This window comes from Dioscorea cayenensis, chromosome 7, assembly GCF_009730915.1.
Source record: "Dioscorea cayenensis subsp. rotundata cultivar TDr96_F1 chromosome 7, TDr96_F1_v2_PseudoChromosome.rev07_lg8_w22 25.fasta, whole genome shotgun sequence".
NCBI classification, from domain to species: Eukaryota; Viridiplantae; Streptophyta; class Magnoliopsida; order Dioscoreales; family Dioscoreaceae; genus Dioscorea; species Dioscorea cayenensis.
Window position 1 is genome coordinate 29,543,004 of NC_052477.1, and position 18,842 is coordinate 29,561,845.

Sequence of the window (18,842 nt, forward strand, 5' to 3'; positions counted from 1 at the left end):
CTTCAAATTCTTCCTCTAATATCCTTAAAAATCGAGAGGAATTTTTTTGCTATAGTCAAAAAACAAAAAAATCGAAAACCTATCAAACTAAAAACAACTAGCAATTCCTTTCACATGGCGAAAGATTGTATCTCAATCAACTATACTTCAAATTACATCAAACATATCATGCAAGATCTCATTCTTGAGATGTGATTTAATCCATAAAAACATCATGATCAAGATCCTAAGTGCACACATCAAAAGAGAAACAAAACTCTTTCAAACCACAAATTGGGAACAAACCCTAGAAACTCAAGAGCTAAATCTAAAGTTTAAAGGTGAATCACAAATAGGAACAAATTTTAGGGTTTCAGAAAGAAAGAAATCTAGAGCCAACCGGCATCAATAATAATTGCACAAAGGTTAAAGATCCTACCTTGAAAGAAGCAAAACAACTCTCGAGAAGAAGATCCACTTGTCCTTGCCGCCGACACCACCATGAAATAAAGGAAAAGAGGGCTAGGGTTTTTTTTTATAAGCGGTCGTGGCGGTGGAGCTGCAATCATATCGTGATATTTGGTAACCGTAAGGATAAGAACAAGGGTTTTAAAATCTTATAATGGTGGGGCTCACACATATCCTAAGATGACAATACCTTGTGGGAAAAAATTGATTTGTTGAGATGGAAATACAAATATCACTATTACTTGAGTTATATATAATTTAAGTTGAGAAATAAGTAATTTAGTAGTAAACCATCACAAAGTTCACAAAGGAGTGAGGGTTCGAAACCTTGTTTCATAGTATTGTTCTTGTATTATATATTATGATATAGTATTATTTATCAATATTATTTGTTGATTTTAATGCGAGTCTCATGTAGAAAGAATAATATTTTCTCCGCTCCAAAATTGCATGACAGAAAAAATTTATTTATAAAAAACCATTAAGCTACTGTAACTATTATAATTTATACTTGCATATTCTTTTAAAAATACCTTGTCACCTTTGTAATTTGAGTTATATAATTTTAAACATTCATAATAATAATAATAATATTATTATTATTATTATTATTATTATTATTATTATAGTATATTATCTTTGGAGAAGAAATGCATGAGCAGCTTTCATAGGAGGATTTGGAAATTTAAATTAAATAAAATATTAGAAAAAAAAATTACTTGCGTTTTATTTTCAGCTTAACTTTGTGTATTTGGAAATTTTAATTATATGTAAACAAAATATTTCATTTTATTTTCTTTCTATTATTATATTTAAAAATTGATAAATAAATTGAACTACAGCTCACTGGAATCCAATCGTTCCAGGGTCCTTTCTTTATTAAGACGTAATTTTGCTAAAGTTGAGGGCTTTATGGTAATTTCAGGTCTTGAACAAGGGTTTGATAACAGCGATGTATGTGTATATATATATAAAGACGAGAATGTCTGAGAATCCCGAAAGCATCGCCTGAGAGTAAAAAAGAGTGGGTTTTGAGAAGAAGGCTTCGATTTCGATTTCAATTGTTCTAAAAATCTCTTCTTTCTTCGATCTCATACCTCTTGATCGACCGGAGGGTTGATTTTGGGGAGTTTTTTATTCGTCTTCCTCGCGTGGAAAGGTGAAAGATCTAACCTTTTTTTCTTTTCTTTTTTTTTTTTCACAAATTGAATGGCCTTTTGTTCTTGTTTTTAAGTTTAATAGATAAAAAAATTGATTTTGAATGTGTGAGATGTTGAAAGGATGTTCCTTTTCTTGTTTTAGTATGCCCTGATGGTTATGTGTGTGTTTTTTGTGTGTGCTATTATGGATCTTTTGTTAAATTTTCATTTCGAAAGATTGGGATTTTCCACTCATTTATGTATTTATATACTCTCTGTTACTGTTTTGCTTCATGGTAATGTGGATGTTAGAAAGTGGCTGATTTCCTCATAATATCTTGAATTTTCTAATGTGAATTATATCTCGCAATTACTGAATTAGGAACTCCTGTGTGTCCATCATATGGTTTTAGTTTAAATTGGTTTGGTTTTTGATGATGTGGTTCTGGGTATTTCATTTGTATGTTTTCTTAGTTACTGATTCCATTTCAACCTGCTCGTCTTTCATTCCTGCTAATTTTTTTAAGCTAAAGTTGTATCTTTTAGATTCACTCCTCTTCTAATATTAATATCTTTCTGAGTATGTCCACAATTTAATTTAATGGCTTTCATATTTATATTGTTGTGTAGAGGATTTGGGTTCAGGAAGTGTGTTATGATGCAAATCTCATACTGCTTTTTGTTATTTATCTTGTTGTAGATGTTACTAATATACTATCTTTTGCTAATATATACAATCTCAAGTTGATTTTGGATTAAAGTTGCAGGGAAAAGAATTGGAAGAACCAAAAAAACCAGGGAATGCTGAAAGATGTGTGTGCTTGCGGAGAATTTATCGCGTGAGGTTTATCTGTTCGTAGCTCCATTTGAGCTGCCCTTATTTATCCTTGATGAGATTGGAGACTCGGTGCTTCATGCACAAAAACTGAATGGAGCTCAGAATTTAAAGAAGCCTGTCGTAATAGATCACGACATTGGTGACGACGGTTGAGATCGACCTCCCTACTATCCCGCATTCGTGGATTGTTTGCAATATATATTGATTGTTGTTTGAGATATATATACATATCGTAAATGGGGACAGAGAACAAAGGAAGTTCTGTTTTGATGCAAAGATATGAATTGGGAAAACTATTAGGTCAAGGAACTTTCGCCAAAGTTTTCCATGGCAGGAATCTGAAAACCTCTCAGAATGTTGCTATAAAGGTGATTGACAAAGAAAAAGTTTTGAAGGTTGGTCTCATGGATCAGATAAAGCGAGAGATTTCGGTAATGAGTTTGGTGAGACACCCTTATGTTGTTCAGCTTTATGAAGTCATGGCAAGCAAAACTAAGATATATTTTGTCATGGAGTATGTCAAAGGTGGTGAATTGTTCAACAAGGTTTTGAAGGGGAAACTCCGGCAGGAGCTTGCGAGGAAATATTTTCAGCAGCTGATTAGTGCCGTGGATTTCTGCCATAGCAGAGGTGTGTATCATCGTGATTTGAAACCAGAGAACCTTCTTCTGGATGACGACGAGAATCTGAAGGTGTCTGATTTTGGTTTGAGTGCTCTTGCCGAGTCGAAAAAGCAAGATGGACTGCTTCATACTACCTGTGGAACTCCTGCATATGTTGCTCCTGAGGTGATAAATAGAAAAGGATATGATGGAGCGAAAGCTGATATCTGGTCATGCGGAGTGATCTTGTTTGTCCTCTTGGCTGGTTATCTCCCTTTCCAAGATCCCAATTTGATGGAGATGTATAAAAAGATCGGAAAGGCAGAATTCAAGTGTCCTAATTGGTTTCCTAGTGATGTTCGGAGATTGTTACTAAGGATACTTGATCCGAATCCTAATACAAGGATCACAATTGCGAGAATTATGCAGAATCCTTGGTTCAAAAAAGGACTTGATGACAAACTAATGCAGAATGGAATGCCAACGACGGAACTGGTGCCAGTGGATATTGATTCTGTTCTTAGTTCGTCTGACACTGGTAAGACAGAAGTGAAGCAAGAGATGGCGAAACTGACAAACTTGAATGCTTTCGACATCATCGCTCTCTCTGCAGGGTTTGATCTTTCAAGTTTATTCGAGCAGACTGACAACCGAAGGGAGGTGAGATTTACTTCTACACAACCAGCTTGGAACATTATTTCAAAACTGGAAGATATTGCAAGAAAATTGAAGCTTAAGGTCAAGAAGAAAGATGACGGAGTCTTGAAAATCGAAGGATCAAAAGAAGGCAGGAAGGGAGTATTGGCCATTGGTGCAGAAATCTTCGAGGTCACTCCTGCATTCCATCTTGTGGAGATAAAGAAAACAAACGGCGATACACTCGAGTATCAGAAGCTAATGAAACAAGACATAAGGCCAGCTCTGAAGGACATTGTTTGGGCATGGCAAGGTGATAAGCAGCAGCAGCAGCAGCAGCAGCAGCTTCAAGATGAAGAAGACGAGCATTAAAAACTTTCCACCATTCTACTGTTTTGCAGTTGTTATGTTTCAGTTGTTACTATTGTCTATGTTTTTTGAGTGGGCGCTTGTGAGCTTGTTTGCATATGTTGATACTTCCAAAACGTGTGCTGTTGGACATAATTTAGCAATGGAATTTTGTTGACTTTTTCACATGTGAATTAGATTTGTTTGTCCATCAATGATGCAATTCATATCATTACTTAATTCTGTAATCATACACAAGCAAACACATGAGAGAATGAAGTAATGAGTACACAAGGCATGCTAGACAGGCAAAACAGAGAGTCTAAAGAGTATTAGAGTTGCAAGTTGAGAGAAAGAGAATTAGAGGGACCATTGATCCAACCATCCCCTGTTTATTAGGATATATATATCCTTCCAATGGGGTAGCCTTGCAGACAGGATCTTCTCTACCTCCAATTAGATTGTCATTTAGTGATACTTTTTTTTCATGGGATGATGGACCTCAAGGATTTTGAATGTGGAATCATAAAACTAGTAGTCAACTAAGCTAGATTCATGCATGCTTTGAAATCATTTACTGTTAGGTTCTTACTGTTCTACTAGTGCTCCATGTCGGCCATTAGATTCAAACAAAAACATCATAATGGTTGTTTTAATTGACCATCAAGTCCTCTCAGATGTTGAAATTTTCATCAAAATCAGCTAAAACTATTGCACCCACTTCCTTCAAATATATATATATATATATATATATTAAGACAGGTCGGCAAAGCAATTCCTTAAACAAACTAAAACAGAAGAGAGAAATCTAGCATCATTAAAGCTAACCATAGAATAACAAGATAAACCTCATGTCCACTTATGTAATGAACTAGAAAAGGCCACTAAAAGGCAGCACAATGCCACCCATTGAGCTCACATAAAGCCGCAAAGTAAGGAATGTTTGATAGGTCCGTTTTTGGATTGGTTTATGAAATAAATATTTATTTTTAAACTTGTATAAAGATGGTTCCAACCTAAATGTTTTCATAGGTTTTTAATCCACAAATTTTCCAGAAATTACTGGCTCTAAATCAATCTAAAATAAACGGTAAGAGTTCTATAAAAGGTAGATTTTGTCCTATGGGTATTATTTGTATACACATTACTTCTATCACTTGGATAAACTTTTGATGATAAGGTATTTGGTCTAAATCAATAATGCATTTAACATGTTAATCATTTAAACATATTAAAATATTTAAAATAATTTTAGAGTTTTTATATAGGGCTTTTTTGTCCTGCTGATCCGAACTCGTGCTTATGCTGCCTGTCCAGTTATATATATATATACATACATACATATATATATATATATATATATATAAGTAGAAAAAAACAAAAGAAAAAAAAAGATAAAACTTTTTTTTTACTATATATGTGTTTTTTTTTCCCCATGTAACTCAATCCAATACATTTGATAATAAGATTATCATAATTATCAGTTTTGACTAGATTTCAGCAAATCAAATGTCAAGTGTTTTATCACTATGATTATTGGCTCCGCCAGCAACAGTGTTTTCCACCCTCTTCTTCATCTTCCTCTTCATCACCAACCACCGCCATGCGACGATCGCCCAGTCCCATGCATGCAAGACGACGTAAGTTCCGATGCCGGCGATGAGTCCATAAGCAATCGAGTACGTCAATGGCGTCAGAATCAGTGTCATAAACGCCGGTATAGCTTCCTTCATGTCTCCCACTCTATCTCCTTCACTGACTTCATCATCATCACTCCGACGAGCACCAACGGTGGTCCTACTGCCCACGGCGGTATCGAAGCTAGCAATGGAGTGAAGAAGAAAGCCAGCATGAAATACCCGGCCACCGTCATCGCCGTCAACCCCGTCCTCCCACCTTCTCTAATCCCCGTTGAAGACTCAAGAAACGTAGTCACCGGCGAGGTACCAAGTAAAGAGCCGATGATAATTGCAGTAGCATCAGACATGAATGCAAAATACTGGCCTTCAAAGCTACCATCACCGGCAACAAAGCCGGCGAAGTTAGCCATGGAGTATAAAGTGCCGGTGGTGTCAAGAATGTCTACGTAGAGAAAAGAGAGAAGAGCTTCCCAGAAGAATGGTTTGGTTATGCCTGAGAAACGGAGAGCGCCGGCGGTGGACTGGATTTTTGTGAACGTCGACGAATTTTTTTGAAATAGTTAAAAAGCATCGTCGCCGGAGGGAGTGTTAGGGAAGGTGGTGACTGAGGTGTTGCGGAACCAGGAGATGAAAGTGACGAAGAGAACGCCGTAGATGATGGCTCCCTTGACGTGTTTGATAAGGCATAAGGAGATAATGAGGAAGCCAACGGCGGCGAGCCAGAAGGTGGGGGCTGAGCATGCGGTGGTGGAGACAGAAGATGGGGGAGGAGACGGTGGAGTTGGGGAGGAGAACGGTGGTGCCGTTGGAGAAGGTGAGGACTGGGGAAAGGGAGGCACGGTCGGAGACTGGGCAAGCAGCGAGACCTAAGATTGTGGATGGAGAGAAGCCGATAAGGCCTATGCCTTGATTGGGCTGAAGGCCGATGAAGGCGAGGAAAAAGGCCGATGGCGGCGGAGGAGGAGATGCGGATTGGATTTGGTATGAGTGAAGTGAGTTTACCACGAAGGCCGATGGCGGAGATTAGAAGAAAGATAAGACCTTCGAGGAAGATGACAGCGAGGGCGGTGCGGTAAGGGAGGTTGCCGGAACCGTGGAAGCCGACTACGGAGTAAGCGAAGTAAGCGTTGGTGCCCATACCGGGGGCGAGAGCGAGAGGGAGGTTGGCGAAGAGAGCCATGAGTAAAGAGCCAATGGCGGAGGAGGCGGCGGTGGCGACGATGAGGTCACGGCGAGCGGTGGAGATGCAGGAAGAGTAGCCTGGGTCGACGGGAGGGAACTTGCAGGTTGGAGAAGGGTGAGTGCAGTCGGAGATGGAGCAGGTGGCGCCGGAATCGGAGAGGATTGAAGCGTTGATGGCGAGGATGTAGGCCATGGTAAGGAAGGTGGTGGTGCCGGCACGGAGCTCGGTTGTGAAGGTTGTTTGTCGTTGGGTTAGTTTGAATCTCCGGCCGATGAAGGATTTGGCCATGAAGGCATTGAGGCGAGTAAGGTGAGATGGTTTTGGTGGTGGTGGTGTTGGTGGTGGTTCTAGGGAGATCCATAAGATAAGAGAGGGTGTAAGAAGAGATTGAGAGAGGTTTTGGTAGAGAAGTTGGTTATATTTGAATGGTGGTGGATATATAAATTATGAGAATTGACTTTGAGAATGTAAAGAAGCTTCACAGTTGGAAAAATCACAATCATGTAAAAAAATTTATCTTTGGTTCACTGTGTGTATTGCTTGCATGCATGGGAGAGAGATGTATGGGTCTCTTCACTAGGGTGTTCGTTACGCTAAAAATCTATATAAAACCGAGATCAAAACCATACAAAGTAGAAGCTCATATTGTTTAGTTACTATTCTTTATTAGTGCTCTATCACAGTCTTATATGTGTTTTTCATTAAAAAAATATATATATATATATTTATGACACATACGATAGGGCAGAATCAGAAAAATACTTTTTTTGGAACCAGTAAATATGAATTCCATAAAAGTGATAATAGTTGTTTGTTGAGTTTATTCAATATTTATGTACATCTTTGATTTCTTTTTGAAAAACTGTTTGTTGCTTGTTTATTAAAAAAAGAAATTTATATTTATATGCATCTAATGGAGTATGAAGTACGATGGATAATATTTAATTTATATAATATTATTATTTAAAATACTGATTAAGATCAACATAGAATTTTTTTTATAAATATCTGAATGAATTTTTAGTAGTTGAGTTGAAAGGGATTTTAACTTTTAAATTTTGGTTTGAGAGGTATTGAAATTAAAATGATAATATTATGGACTACGATATATTTACATCTATTTAATTTTATATTATTATGAAATAATTTAAATCTAAATTAAATTTCATTTCATTTTTCTCTAAATTATTAACTAATCATTGTAACTTTTGTTCTAATTAATTTCTTGTCTAGGTCTATTTCTTTCAACCTAGTTAGGTTTATAATTTGCTTAACTTCTACATTTATTTCTATTCTTTAATAAAATTCATTTGATTGTGTTTCATCAACATCTTACATATATATATATATATATTCCAATTCCTAATTATATTATCATTTCTATTTAATAATATTTATTACTAAGAATTATTTGTTATTTAAATGCATTATTCAGTGAAATAATAATACATAAAACACCAATTCAATTTTAAATTCATCTGTCATCATACAGCAAAAAGTTATTGGTTATCAATAAAGGAATGGCACAGAATTTTCATATGTCAATTAAAAATAATAAAAAGTTAAAAAAAGCAAGCTGTAATTACTATTGTAAAAAGTATTGAAATAATACATGGTGAGGGAAGTAGGGGTCCAAAAGACTCCAAACTCCAAAAAAATTCTTTTGCAAAGTTTGTTTAATTTTTTTAATAAAAAGCAAGCAATGGACATGTACTCATGTACATCTAATTTATTCTATCCATCTACTTTTTAGTGGTTTTAGATGAGGATCATTCTCATTAACATGGCCTAGCTCTTTTGTCAAATGGTTCCACTCCCAAGAGTTGCACCTTTTTCTTTTTTTAAAAGACTTTGTTAAAAGTTTATGAAAGGTCTAATGACCATTTGATTGAGTTTGGATGGTGGTTAATGGTGATGTATTGGCCATGGTTGGCATCCACTTACCTAATAAAGTGTTAGTAGCGTGTCAGAGTGACCAACTTCAATGTTTGCAATAAAGTTTGAAAAACATAGATAAGATGGTAATTGGTTGGTGAGAAAAATTAAAGCTTGTTTCCATGAAGTTCCATGTACCAAGGAATGTGTCATTTTTATGACTAACTTGATTCTTTGTCTGTCACTTGCTAACTTGTTTTGGAGTGTAAGGATGACTTGGAGTAATTTATAATTATTATATGTTTTTTTCAATAAAAAATAATCATCATCCACAAGACATATCACTTGCTTTTTTTTGTTTTTAATTTCACATATGCTTTTTGAATTTTTATGTTTAATGAGGGTTGAAAATTAGGTTTTAGGAGCATGTGGTCATATCAATGGGACTAAATCCATGTGAGAGATCATGAGAGAAGTATGAGAAATTGATTAAAATGACACACAAAAAATGTGTGTGATAACTTGGGCTAAGCATATATCTTTTGGTATTTTTGAAATTATTATGAAAATTTATGGTTAGATTTAATTTGTCTCACTTTGATCATTTCCATTTTTTTATTTTTATTTTTCTTTTTTTAATGTAGAAGATACAATGTCAATGATCACTGTTTTATCAATTACTTTTGATATAACTTTGACTCATTCTAATTTTATAAATATATATTCAAAAGATGTAATTTAAAAATAATTTCAACCGGAAAAAAAGTTTTAAAGAGAAGCTGAGAAATTTCATATCAACCATTTGAAAAAGCTTAGAGTTTTTGGGACCTCGTGTTGCGAACTCTGATGAGGTTCCAACTTCGAAGGAGACACTTGTTTTTAGCACGGGCTAGCGAGCTTGGGGGTTTGAAGGGAGTCTTGCTTCCTCATCTTGCTTTTATTTTTCGCTTTGTTTCTTTTTGGTTGATGTACCACACCTAGTGATTCGTTGCTTTTCGTTTTTAGTCTCTTCGGTTGATAGAGGCTTTAATGAATGTAGTTTATCCATATTTAAAGATAATAATAATAATTTTTAACTCGCATATTGGGAGGGAGTGAGGCACAAATGGTGCCCTTAAAAAGAGATTTCATATATGTTTATATATATATATATATATATATGTATATATCTCCATGCATTAAATTTTATTTTTAAACAAAAAAAGGTTTTTGCAAACGTATAGGATTTGATAGCTTGGAGTTAACCAGTCCTTGATTATCTAGAGCTTTTGCACAGCCCAGCTACAAAAGAACGGCCCAGATGGACCTCCCTTAGAAAACTGTCAACAAAGCTCTGCTACCCATACTCCCCATGTTGATATATAGTCATCGCCCATTGTGAATAGAACCCTCTAACGAAAAAGGTTTTTCCAAACGTATGGTTGAAGCTTGGGTTCAGTCCTTATTATTGAGTTTTGCACAGCCCAGTACAAAGAACGGCCCAGTGGACCTTTAGAATTAAAAGCTTGTACCATATATATATATATATATATATATATATATTAAAAATATTACGGTCTGAGTTACAGCATATGGTTGAGCGTACTAACTGTACGCAGAATGCCTAATAATGAATACATGTACATCTACTGAACTAAAAAAGACATTTTATTTTGCATCTAATTTTTATGAAAGGAAATCTGTTACTAAGATCAAGTTTAAATTTATGATGAAGTTTATAAAAACTAATATTAATGATAAAATGATTAATTAAGTTGAGACAATAAAAATTAAAAGATATATATATATATATAGTATACGTTCTCTGCAATGCTCTATGGGAATGAAAAGAATAGAAGAGAAAACAAAGAGAGATTTACAAAAAGAAGACGGAACACAAAAAAATGGGTAACTAAATGAGTATCGAACACTAGTTGAATCGGTTTCAAAGGCTAATTTTAGTTTAGTTATTATTATGATAATTATCACATGTTTGATAAAAAAAACTATGCATCCATTTTTTTTTAATGTGTAGAGCATTGTGCTTCTCAGTATAATATACATTATTATTTTTTGCAATTATTGATAATATTGTGTGAATGCATCTGCTTTAATTTATCATTAACACAAATAGATGGTTTGTAAATCTGACGACTGAAACACAAGCGTTCCTATAATTGATATATATATCACTCAATGGTTACACTAATACTAATATAAAGGGGAAAAATAATTATCTTTTTTTATACATCTTCCAATTTTATTACTACACTTGATTTTTGAGCAATCAATTGGAACCTTTTTCCTTGGATCAAAAAAACAAAAATAAAATGCAAGATGTATGTTTTAGTTATTACAAAAACTTAATTTAGTTGTTAAACAAGAAACTTTAAACTATTAAAAAATTGATAGTTTTTGGTCCACGTCCAAAAATTTTTCTCTAAAACCTAAAATAAAGTATACAATTATAGTTAAAACTTAAAAAGCAGCCCATGCCATATAAAAAGTGGAATAATAAATTGATAACAAACTCCAATGTTATTTTATTCGGATTAACATCTTTTTACTAGATGATAAATAATGATATGGCAAGGTCCCCATCAACAAAAGTTGTGAATTTGAGATTGCCGGCATTTGACAAGGTAAAATCCATGAAAACTTTAAATTTGTATTGTTAGTGAGATAAAGTTACACAGCAATATCTAACCTTACATTAGCATCTTAAATTGTGATTTAAGCTTAAAGGTTCTGTTTAGCTGACAAGCAAATAAAAATTTAAAGGTAATATTGATGCAAGTAAAATACTAAAAATAAAAATCATAATTATCATACTTAGTGATGATAAATATACTCAAACTTGACCCAACTTATTCTATCTGAATTTGACGTTGAAAATTAGCTTTCATCGAGTTTCAGGTGAAAACCAACTATTATGAAATCTGGGCAGGGATTAGTACAAAAATTTTGATTCCTTATCCAAATTAAACTAAAAAAATAAAATTAAAAAAAAACCGTTATATACATTCATAAATACTCATTTCTTGGATTTTTTGTATTATAGATTTGACATAGTTAACTTTGTTGATGTGATTTTATAATAATGTTATTTGTTTAGTGTTATAATTTTATTTTATTAAAAAATTTATGCATTTATTTTAAATTAATTTTTTATATAAAAAATTAATATTATAGATTACTTTTTTTTTTACTTATCATATTTACCTAATTCACACTGATTAAAAAAAAATTGGTTAAAGTTAGTTAGTTACTTATATTTTATAAAAAATTTCATTACTTTCCAAAACTACTCCTATTTAAAACTCTACTAATTTGAATATATGATTTAATGCTTAATTAGCATGTAATTTATCGAAAATCTACAAGTATATTAAATTAAAAGATAAATTTGAAAAATATATTTAATCTGCACAAAATTTTTAATGTAACAAATAAAACAAAAAATTTTTCACAATATATTAAATAAAAATCGGAAAGAGTAGGTATTATTTTTGTAGAGGAGGATGTTTGGCGGGATCTTTAAAGATACCCGATTCCTCTGAGTGCGGGACAAAAAACACAAGGCAAGGTCCACACAAACAGTGTGTTATAAATCAATCCCTAAAAAATCTCTGTTGCTTATTTATTTAAACATGGAACTCTTAAACTTATCAAAACTAATCATTGCGTGTGATCAACCCAAGTTTTGTTTATGTTGTCAGGACTTTGTCCGTATGAATCCTTCCCAACAAAGCATCAATGGATGAATAAAAAGCTGAAGTAGCAACAAATTAAAACATGCCAAGTGTGAGTCATATAAATCAATGAGAATGGTTTTGTCACTGATTGATAATAACTGTACAAAAATTATATACAAAGAACATTGGCATGACCCTTGATCATTAATTGGTATTCCTTTATGGCCATTCATTTTAGTGGCTGATTTAATTTGAGTCAGTAGGAAAATTATTGAAATTAATAGTATCCACAACAAACCACAACTCTGTTGCTTGAGTGGTTTCACTGTTTCCCTATTTTTGTGATTTATAGTAGCAGTGTGTGCATTTGATTTTTGCAATAACTCCACTACTCATTGTTAGCCACATTAATTTTTTTTTAAATTTTTTGAAAAAAAACATATGAATTATTAAAATTAAAAAAAATTCAAATTTTGTCAAGTCATTTTGGACCAAGAATAGTAGTGTGTAGAGCCCATATAAAATTGTTAGGGAGTCTTAATTTGATTATATCTATGTGAAGTTTTTGAGTTTCATATTTATTTTAGAACAAAACTTAACTACTTGGTGACCAGGGGCATTAGATGTTTGAAAAATGGGTACTATTAAATTAGGTGAGTTAGAAAATAATAATTAGACAGCACTCAGGTTCAGGCGATGAGTGAGTAGTGAAGGTGGTGACAGCGAGCCCCGTTTGTTTGCTCGTAGTTGTATCGCTTCCTGAGTGCCGTCCCCTGCGTTTTATTGTATTGTTGTGTTGCAGTGTGTCTGCTGTCTCGCCCTTTGTCGTTGTTGCTATTGTTTTTTCAGTCTTCCACTTCTAGTGGACTATTTCTGTTGTTTTGTTCTTCCCTAATGCAGGTGGCCACATTTTCAAAAAAATAAATAAATAAATAATAAAAAAATAATAATAATGGGACTTTTGTTGGTAGTATTGCTACTCCAACCCAACTAATTAAGCTAATATTTCTATAATTAATTATTAAGCTAATTTTTTTAATTATTAATTTGATCCTCCCATCCAATTGGAGGGCAAACATCTATAATAAATTGCTTGGATTATTTTTTAAAAAATTGCTTGAATTCATCCATAAATTATTTTATTGCTTAAAAGCTTACCTAAAAAAATTAATTTAATTTAGATAAGATTTTTGAATAATTTTGTATCGCTAATTTCAGAGTATCTCTGTGATAAAAAGATGATAACTCATTTTCTTTCCAAATAAAAGGTTTTTTCCACAACAATGATTATAGAGTGTTGGTTTGCTGATATTTCCATATTAAAAAACCTAATTCTAAATTTTTATAATTTTTTTTAACTTAAATATTATTTTTTCACAACAACTTAACACACAATAATATACACAAAAATAATATCATCAGAACTCGTCAGAATTAATAATACCGACGAGAACTAATTTAATCTAAAATAAAAAAATTGATATTTCCTTACCCTTCCAAGCAGAAGATTGTGAGTTCAAAATTTCAGAGGGATCAAGGATTATTGGCTTATCGATATATACATAAAAAAAAAATATATATTACCATTGAGATTTTCCGGCCATCACCGGTCATCGCTCAGACCGAGCTTCTCCTGCCAATACCCACCACTCCACCGTTCATTGCGTTCAACCTCCACCAAGACCAATTTCCCGGGCAACCGGTAAACTCCAACACGTGCGGGAAGATTACCATTATGCCCCTCCACAAGCACTAAATTCCCATCTTGTCCCTTATCATTTACAGTACCTCTCTTTGTTCTTAGCCCGTCTGATTTTGCAATCTCGACCACGCGGTCGAGAACCGACCCGGCCGGTTCGGTCGAGATGAACCGTTCCCAGTCCGGCTTCGGACCGAATAAACCGGACAAATCGAAACCGGAGGAGAAGGAGATAATATCGAAGGCGTTCATCTCACGGTCATCGAGCTTCGAGACATCTGCCTCGAGATTAGAACCAAAACGCGCCATCTCAGCGATCTCATCGTCTTCTAGACCCTTCCGGAACCACGGGTCGCGGAGGATCTCATCGACGGTGATCCGGGTCTCGGGATTCGTGTTCAGGATGCGGGAGAGAAGCCGCCGGAGCTCCGGCGATGTCCACCGTGGGCACCGGAACTGGCCGCGGTAGATCTTGCGGTAGAGATTGGAGATATTGGAGTCGTTGAAAGGGAGATACCCAGCGGTGAGTACGAAGAGGACGATTCCGGCGGACCAGACGTCGACGGCGGCGCCGGCATAGCCCTTTCTAGAGAGGATCTCCGGCGCGACGTAGGCCGGGGTGCCGCAGAGGGTGTGGAGAGGAGAGGGGTTTGAGGGTTGGAGAGCGGAGAGGCCGAAATCGGTGACCTTGAGATTGCCGTGATCGTCGAGGAGGAGGTTCTCGGGTTTTAGATCTCGGTGGAATACGCCACGAGTGGCAATAACCGAGGGCGGAGACGAGCTGGCGGGAAGATAGCGGCGGGCGGTGTCCTCCGGGACGTGGCCGCCGGAGGCGAGGCGGGTGAAGAGCTCGCCGCCTTTGAGGAGTTCGAGGACGAAGTAGATCTTGGTGCGGGAGGCGAGGACCCTCATGGAGGCGGACGACGTTTGGGGTGGCGGAGGCGGCGCATGGCGTCGATCTCACGGTGGACGTTGTCGGCGAGGTTATGCTTCGTGATTCGCAGCTTACTGATGATCTTGATGGCGACTTTGTGACCGGTGGTTAGATCGCGGCCAAGGAGGACCTTAGCGGAGGCGCCGCGGCCGAGGAGAGGACCGAGCTCGTACTTAGTTGAAGATCACCTTCGACCATGGTTTCTCGCCGGAGTCCGGCGAGAGGAGATCTCGGTGTACGGCATGGCTTTTTCAGGTACTAGTAATACTTTTTCTTCTTCGACGAAGCTTTGGATTTATAGTTTCATGAGTGAAGAGTGCGCGAGCCAACGAAAGGGTATTGGGTTTCCAGTGTTCCTCTTTTATCTTTTAAAGTTAACGTGAACCCACTAATAAGACAAGGTGGTGGGATTTGGATTAAGTAGGAATAAGAGTATAAATTTCTAATCATAAATAAATTGTTCAACCCTAATTTAGCGCTTAATTTGCAACGCGGGTCCGAGGTAATAAAAATAAAAATAATATAATATACTTGATGATAATAATTAATATGATTCATAGCATATATTTAGTTGGATTATTAGGAAGATTTTAGTTGGATTACACTTCACAAATCGTTCTCATATATCACATGACATATTAACCGGACGTTAGTTTATAGAAATATTTTTTTATATTTGTTAACACAAATTATCTATTAGGATAAACAATATTGAAGTGGGATGTATAATATTTTATTGATTATCATTCAAGTATTGTATCAATAGAAATTTTTTCAATCTCAATTATAAAAATTAATTCGCACAGTATAAATCTTCATATATGTATATATAAATTTAGATTTTTTTTTTTATGAAATGATGATCTTATTTTAAATAGTAAAGTTTTAGATTAATCCAAAAAAAAATTCAATAAATAATTTGGGCAAAAATAACGTTGTGTGTGTGTGTGTGTGTGTCTCACAACATTTTTTAATTAAAAATTTTAATTAGAATTTTTTTGTTAATCAAACGCGGTCCAAAGACACACTGTACATGCTGAAGAAGAGTACAAAGTACAAACCCAGTCCCTGAAATTCAAGTCTTACGTTATATATATATATATATATAAAAGAAAGCACATTCTAAATGCTTTTGCTGGTGCCAGTGTCCTTCCCAGGTCTCAGCAATTTCTCAATCAATAAATGCCATGTTATTATTCCAAAGAGGCTGTTTCAGCAAAAAGCCGTGCGCCACCATTCCTTAGGGTTTTAAATAAATTTTTATTTATGAAAGCGATAATCTTTATTAGTCAATAGATAACAGTCTCAAAAGTGAAAGGGGAGAAAAACTGTTCTTCACCCAAATTTCCTATAAAGTGTTTTAGATTGAGGGGCCCAAACTTAATTGTAGTTATATATTTTCCACATATATATATAGAAAGAAACACCAGTGGTAGATAAGACATTATGTAAGATACCAATGATTGATACTAAGTCTTGCATATATGATTTACCACATATATATATATATATATATATATATATATATAATTTACATCTCTAAGAACGTCTAGATAAGAATCTGGACGACCGATTATCACCGTCGGATCGGTGTAAACCAACCAACAACATCAATGGTACCCGTCCGCACCATCGTGATATACATCGTAGTACATCGCTTATCAACGTTATCCGCTAGACGAATCCAACGATCGATAAATGGACATCCATGATTTTTTATATATGACATCCAAAGACGGCCCTCATATATATATAAAGAAACACCAGTGGTGGATAAGACATTATGAAAGAAACCAACGGTTGATGAGTGAAGTGTGCATATATGATATACCATATATAGATATATGGAAGACATACACATACAATAAAAGAGGACCACATATGGTAGATATGGGTGAGAGATGAGCAAAGACTACCGTGATCCTCTGAGAACCAATGAAAGCCATGTCTTTTATTATATATATATAGTATATATATATATATGACAATTAAGGTAGTCGGACATTTGGGTTTGGTCCACTTAATGGAGTTAAGTGAGATAGAGGTGCCAACGTCAAATTTCCTTCTGGTTGTGGGCATGGCCACCATGCGAGCCCAACTGGAAATTATTAGAATTCAGAATTGTTGGCGTAGATGACTCTGCATTTGTGGTCCTGCCGCTGTGAGTCTGTGACCGTAAGCCAATGTTTACTGGTTGGAGGATGGGCTCTTGTTGGTCTTTATTTGTATACATACATGCATATATATATATATGGTATATATATATATATGCTATATATATAGATACATATATGCACATATTGAGTTGAAAAAGAGATTTGTTTTGTCTGCTTTTGTATTAATAGATTTCAGAAACTCCATTTTAAGAGATTGTCATGTAGACAATATGTATGAGAGGCATAGCTGATTCTGATTTATGATCTCCCATTTCTCGTGTCTTGTGATTCCGGAAAGAGATGAAAATACTCCTACAAGAGCACTACACCTATAATCGTGAAACAAATATATAAATAAGCATCGACCCAATATATGTCATGAACAATACAAAAACAATACTGTTGGAAGAAGAATTCAAACCTTTATTCCGTATTATCTTTGGATTGTAGAGACTTAGCTGCTGTTGTAGCTCATTTTCGCATCGCACGCACCATTTGCGTAAGAAGGTTACTATGCTTTCGCCGCACACTCGCTGGTACCGTTTCATGATAACACCGATACACGTACAGCATCGGAGCATAGCCGCAAAATCACGGTGTTATTCGGAGCACCTCGGCCTATGATGGGAGGCTCCATGCATGCTCGGGGTCTGGCCCGAGGCAGATTTTGCCATCGCGACTTTTCTCCATTTAGGGCAAATGCCACGAAAGAAGGTGACATTGATGTGGCTTCCAATCCGTGATGTGGCAAAATTTTTGCTCGGTGTGCGCTAATGATGAGATGAACCAAGCAGACGAGGCTCTGTCAGAAATGAGTCGATCGCGATCGGCACGAACCACGCCGACAGCGTGAATCGCAGGCACTCATGAGCCGACCACCGGAGAAACAAGATCAGAGGATGTAACCTTTTACGCAAATTGGAAGTTCAATAACCAAAATGAAACACAAACACGTAAGTTACCTCCTACAGAAAATTAACTTCCTTTATTAATCTTATGTAATACAATTAAGTTATCTAATAATTGACCACTAACCAAATACAGTTACAAGACGCTTGTAGGGGGGTTTTAGTGAATTGAGATTGTCCTCCCTCAGGAGAAGAGGAGAGGAGAGACATAAAATAAAAATGTTACATACATATATATATATATAATACAGGGGAAATAAATTCTTACTGTAGATTTTGCACTTATATATTATAAGATTTATATTTTATAAAAATCATATTATTTTAAGTATTAAATTTTTTTAATGTTATATATATGTTTGATAAATGCAGAGAAACAGTAACTGTCAATCATTACTATGAGAGTGATAGTTGACCATTCAGAAATGATCTATTACTTTGCTATGCATGAGTTGAGGCCAGGGGAGGGCAAAGGGCAGCCATGGACGCCTCCTAAATCATATATATCGATACATAATACATATTAATACATATATTATAAAAAAAATAATATTTTCAGAAAAATATTTGTGGAAACTTATTTAGTTTTTAATATTTTATAAATTAATTTATATAATATTTTTTTTATAAAAAAATCTAATGTTTAGCTAATTAGTTTTTTTATGTAAATTAATATGCAGTCTAAAATTATTACAGGTTTAGAAAAACATATTTGTAAAATTTCATTTTTTAGTTTTTAACATTTAATAAATTTATTATATTG

At 35.0% G+C, this 18,842-nt stretch overlaps 2 protein-coding genes and 1 pseudogene across 3 annotated transcripts; 1 reads left to right on the forward strand and 2 right to left on the reverse strand.

Annotated features, from left to right (window-relative positions):
• Positions 1–1,447: 1,447 nt before the first annotated feature.
• On the forward strand, positions 1,448–4,204 carry LOC120264874 (CBL-interacting protein kinase 18-like). 2 transcript variants are annotated; one of them, XM_039272750.1, is made up of 2 exons: positions 1,448–1,606; positions 2,348–4,204. In XM_039272750.1, exon 2 carries the CDS (start codon positions 2,661–2,663, stop codon positions 4,032–4,034), a length of 1,374 nt encoding a protein of 457 aa, XP_039128684.1. In that variant the 5' UTR covers positions 1,448–1,606; positions 2,348–2,660; the 3' UTR covers positions 4,035–4,204. The 2 variants fall into 2 exon arrangements, with proteins under 2 accessions (XP_039128684.1, XP_039128685.1); XM_039272751.1 differs by having other exon boundaries at positions 2,354–4,204.
• Positions 4,205–5,429: 1,225 nt separating this feature from the next.
• Positions 5,430–7,271, reverse strand: LOC120265317 (annotated as a pseudogene).
• Positions 7,272–13,782: 6,511 nt separating this feature from the next.
• Positions 13,783–16,961, reverse strand: LOC120265318 (CBL-interacting serine/threonine-protein kinase 11-like). Its single transcript, XM_039273188.1, is given in 6 exon segments — positions 13,783–14,832; positions 14,834–14,868; positions 14,871–14,987; positions 14,989–15,012; positions 15,014–15,187; positions 16,932–16,961. Coding segments are annotated over 6 exon segments (1,227 nt in total). The 3' UTR covers positions 13,783–13,985.
• Positions 16,962–18,842: the final 1,881 nt, after the last annotated feature.

What these genes read in the sequence shown, in the direction of transcription:
- LOC120264874 (XM_039272750.1), top strand. Translation starts at nt 2,661, where the DNA reads ATGGGGACAGAGAACAAAGGAAGTTCTGTTTTGATGCAAAGATATGAA.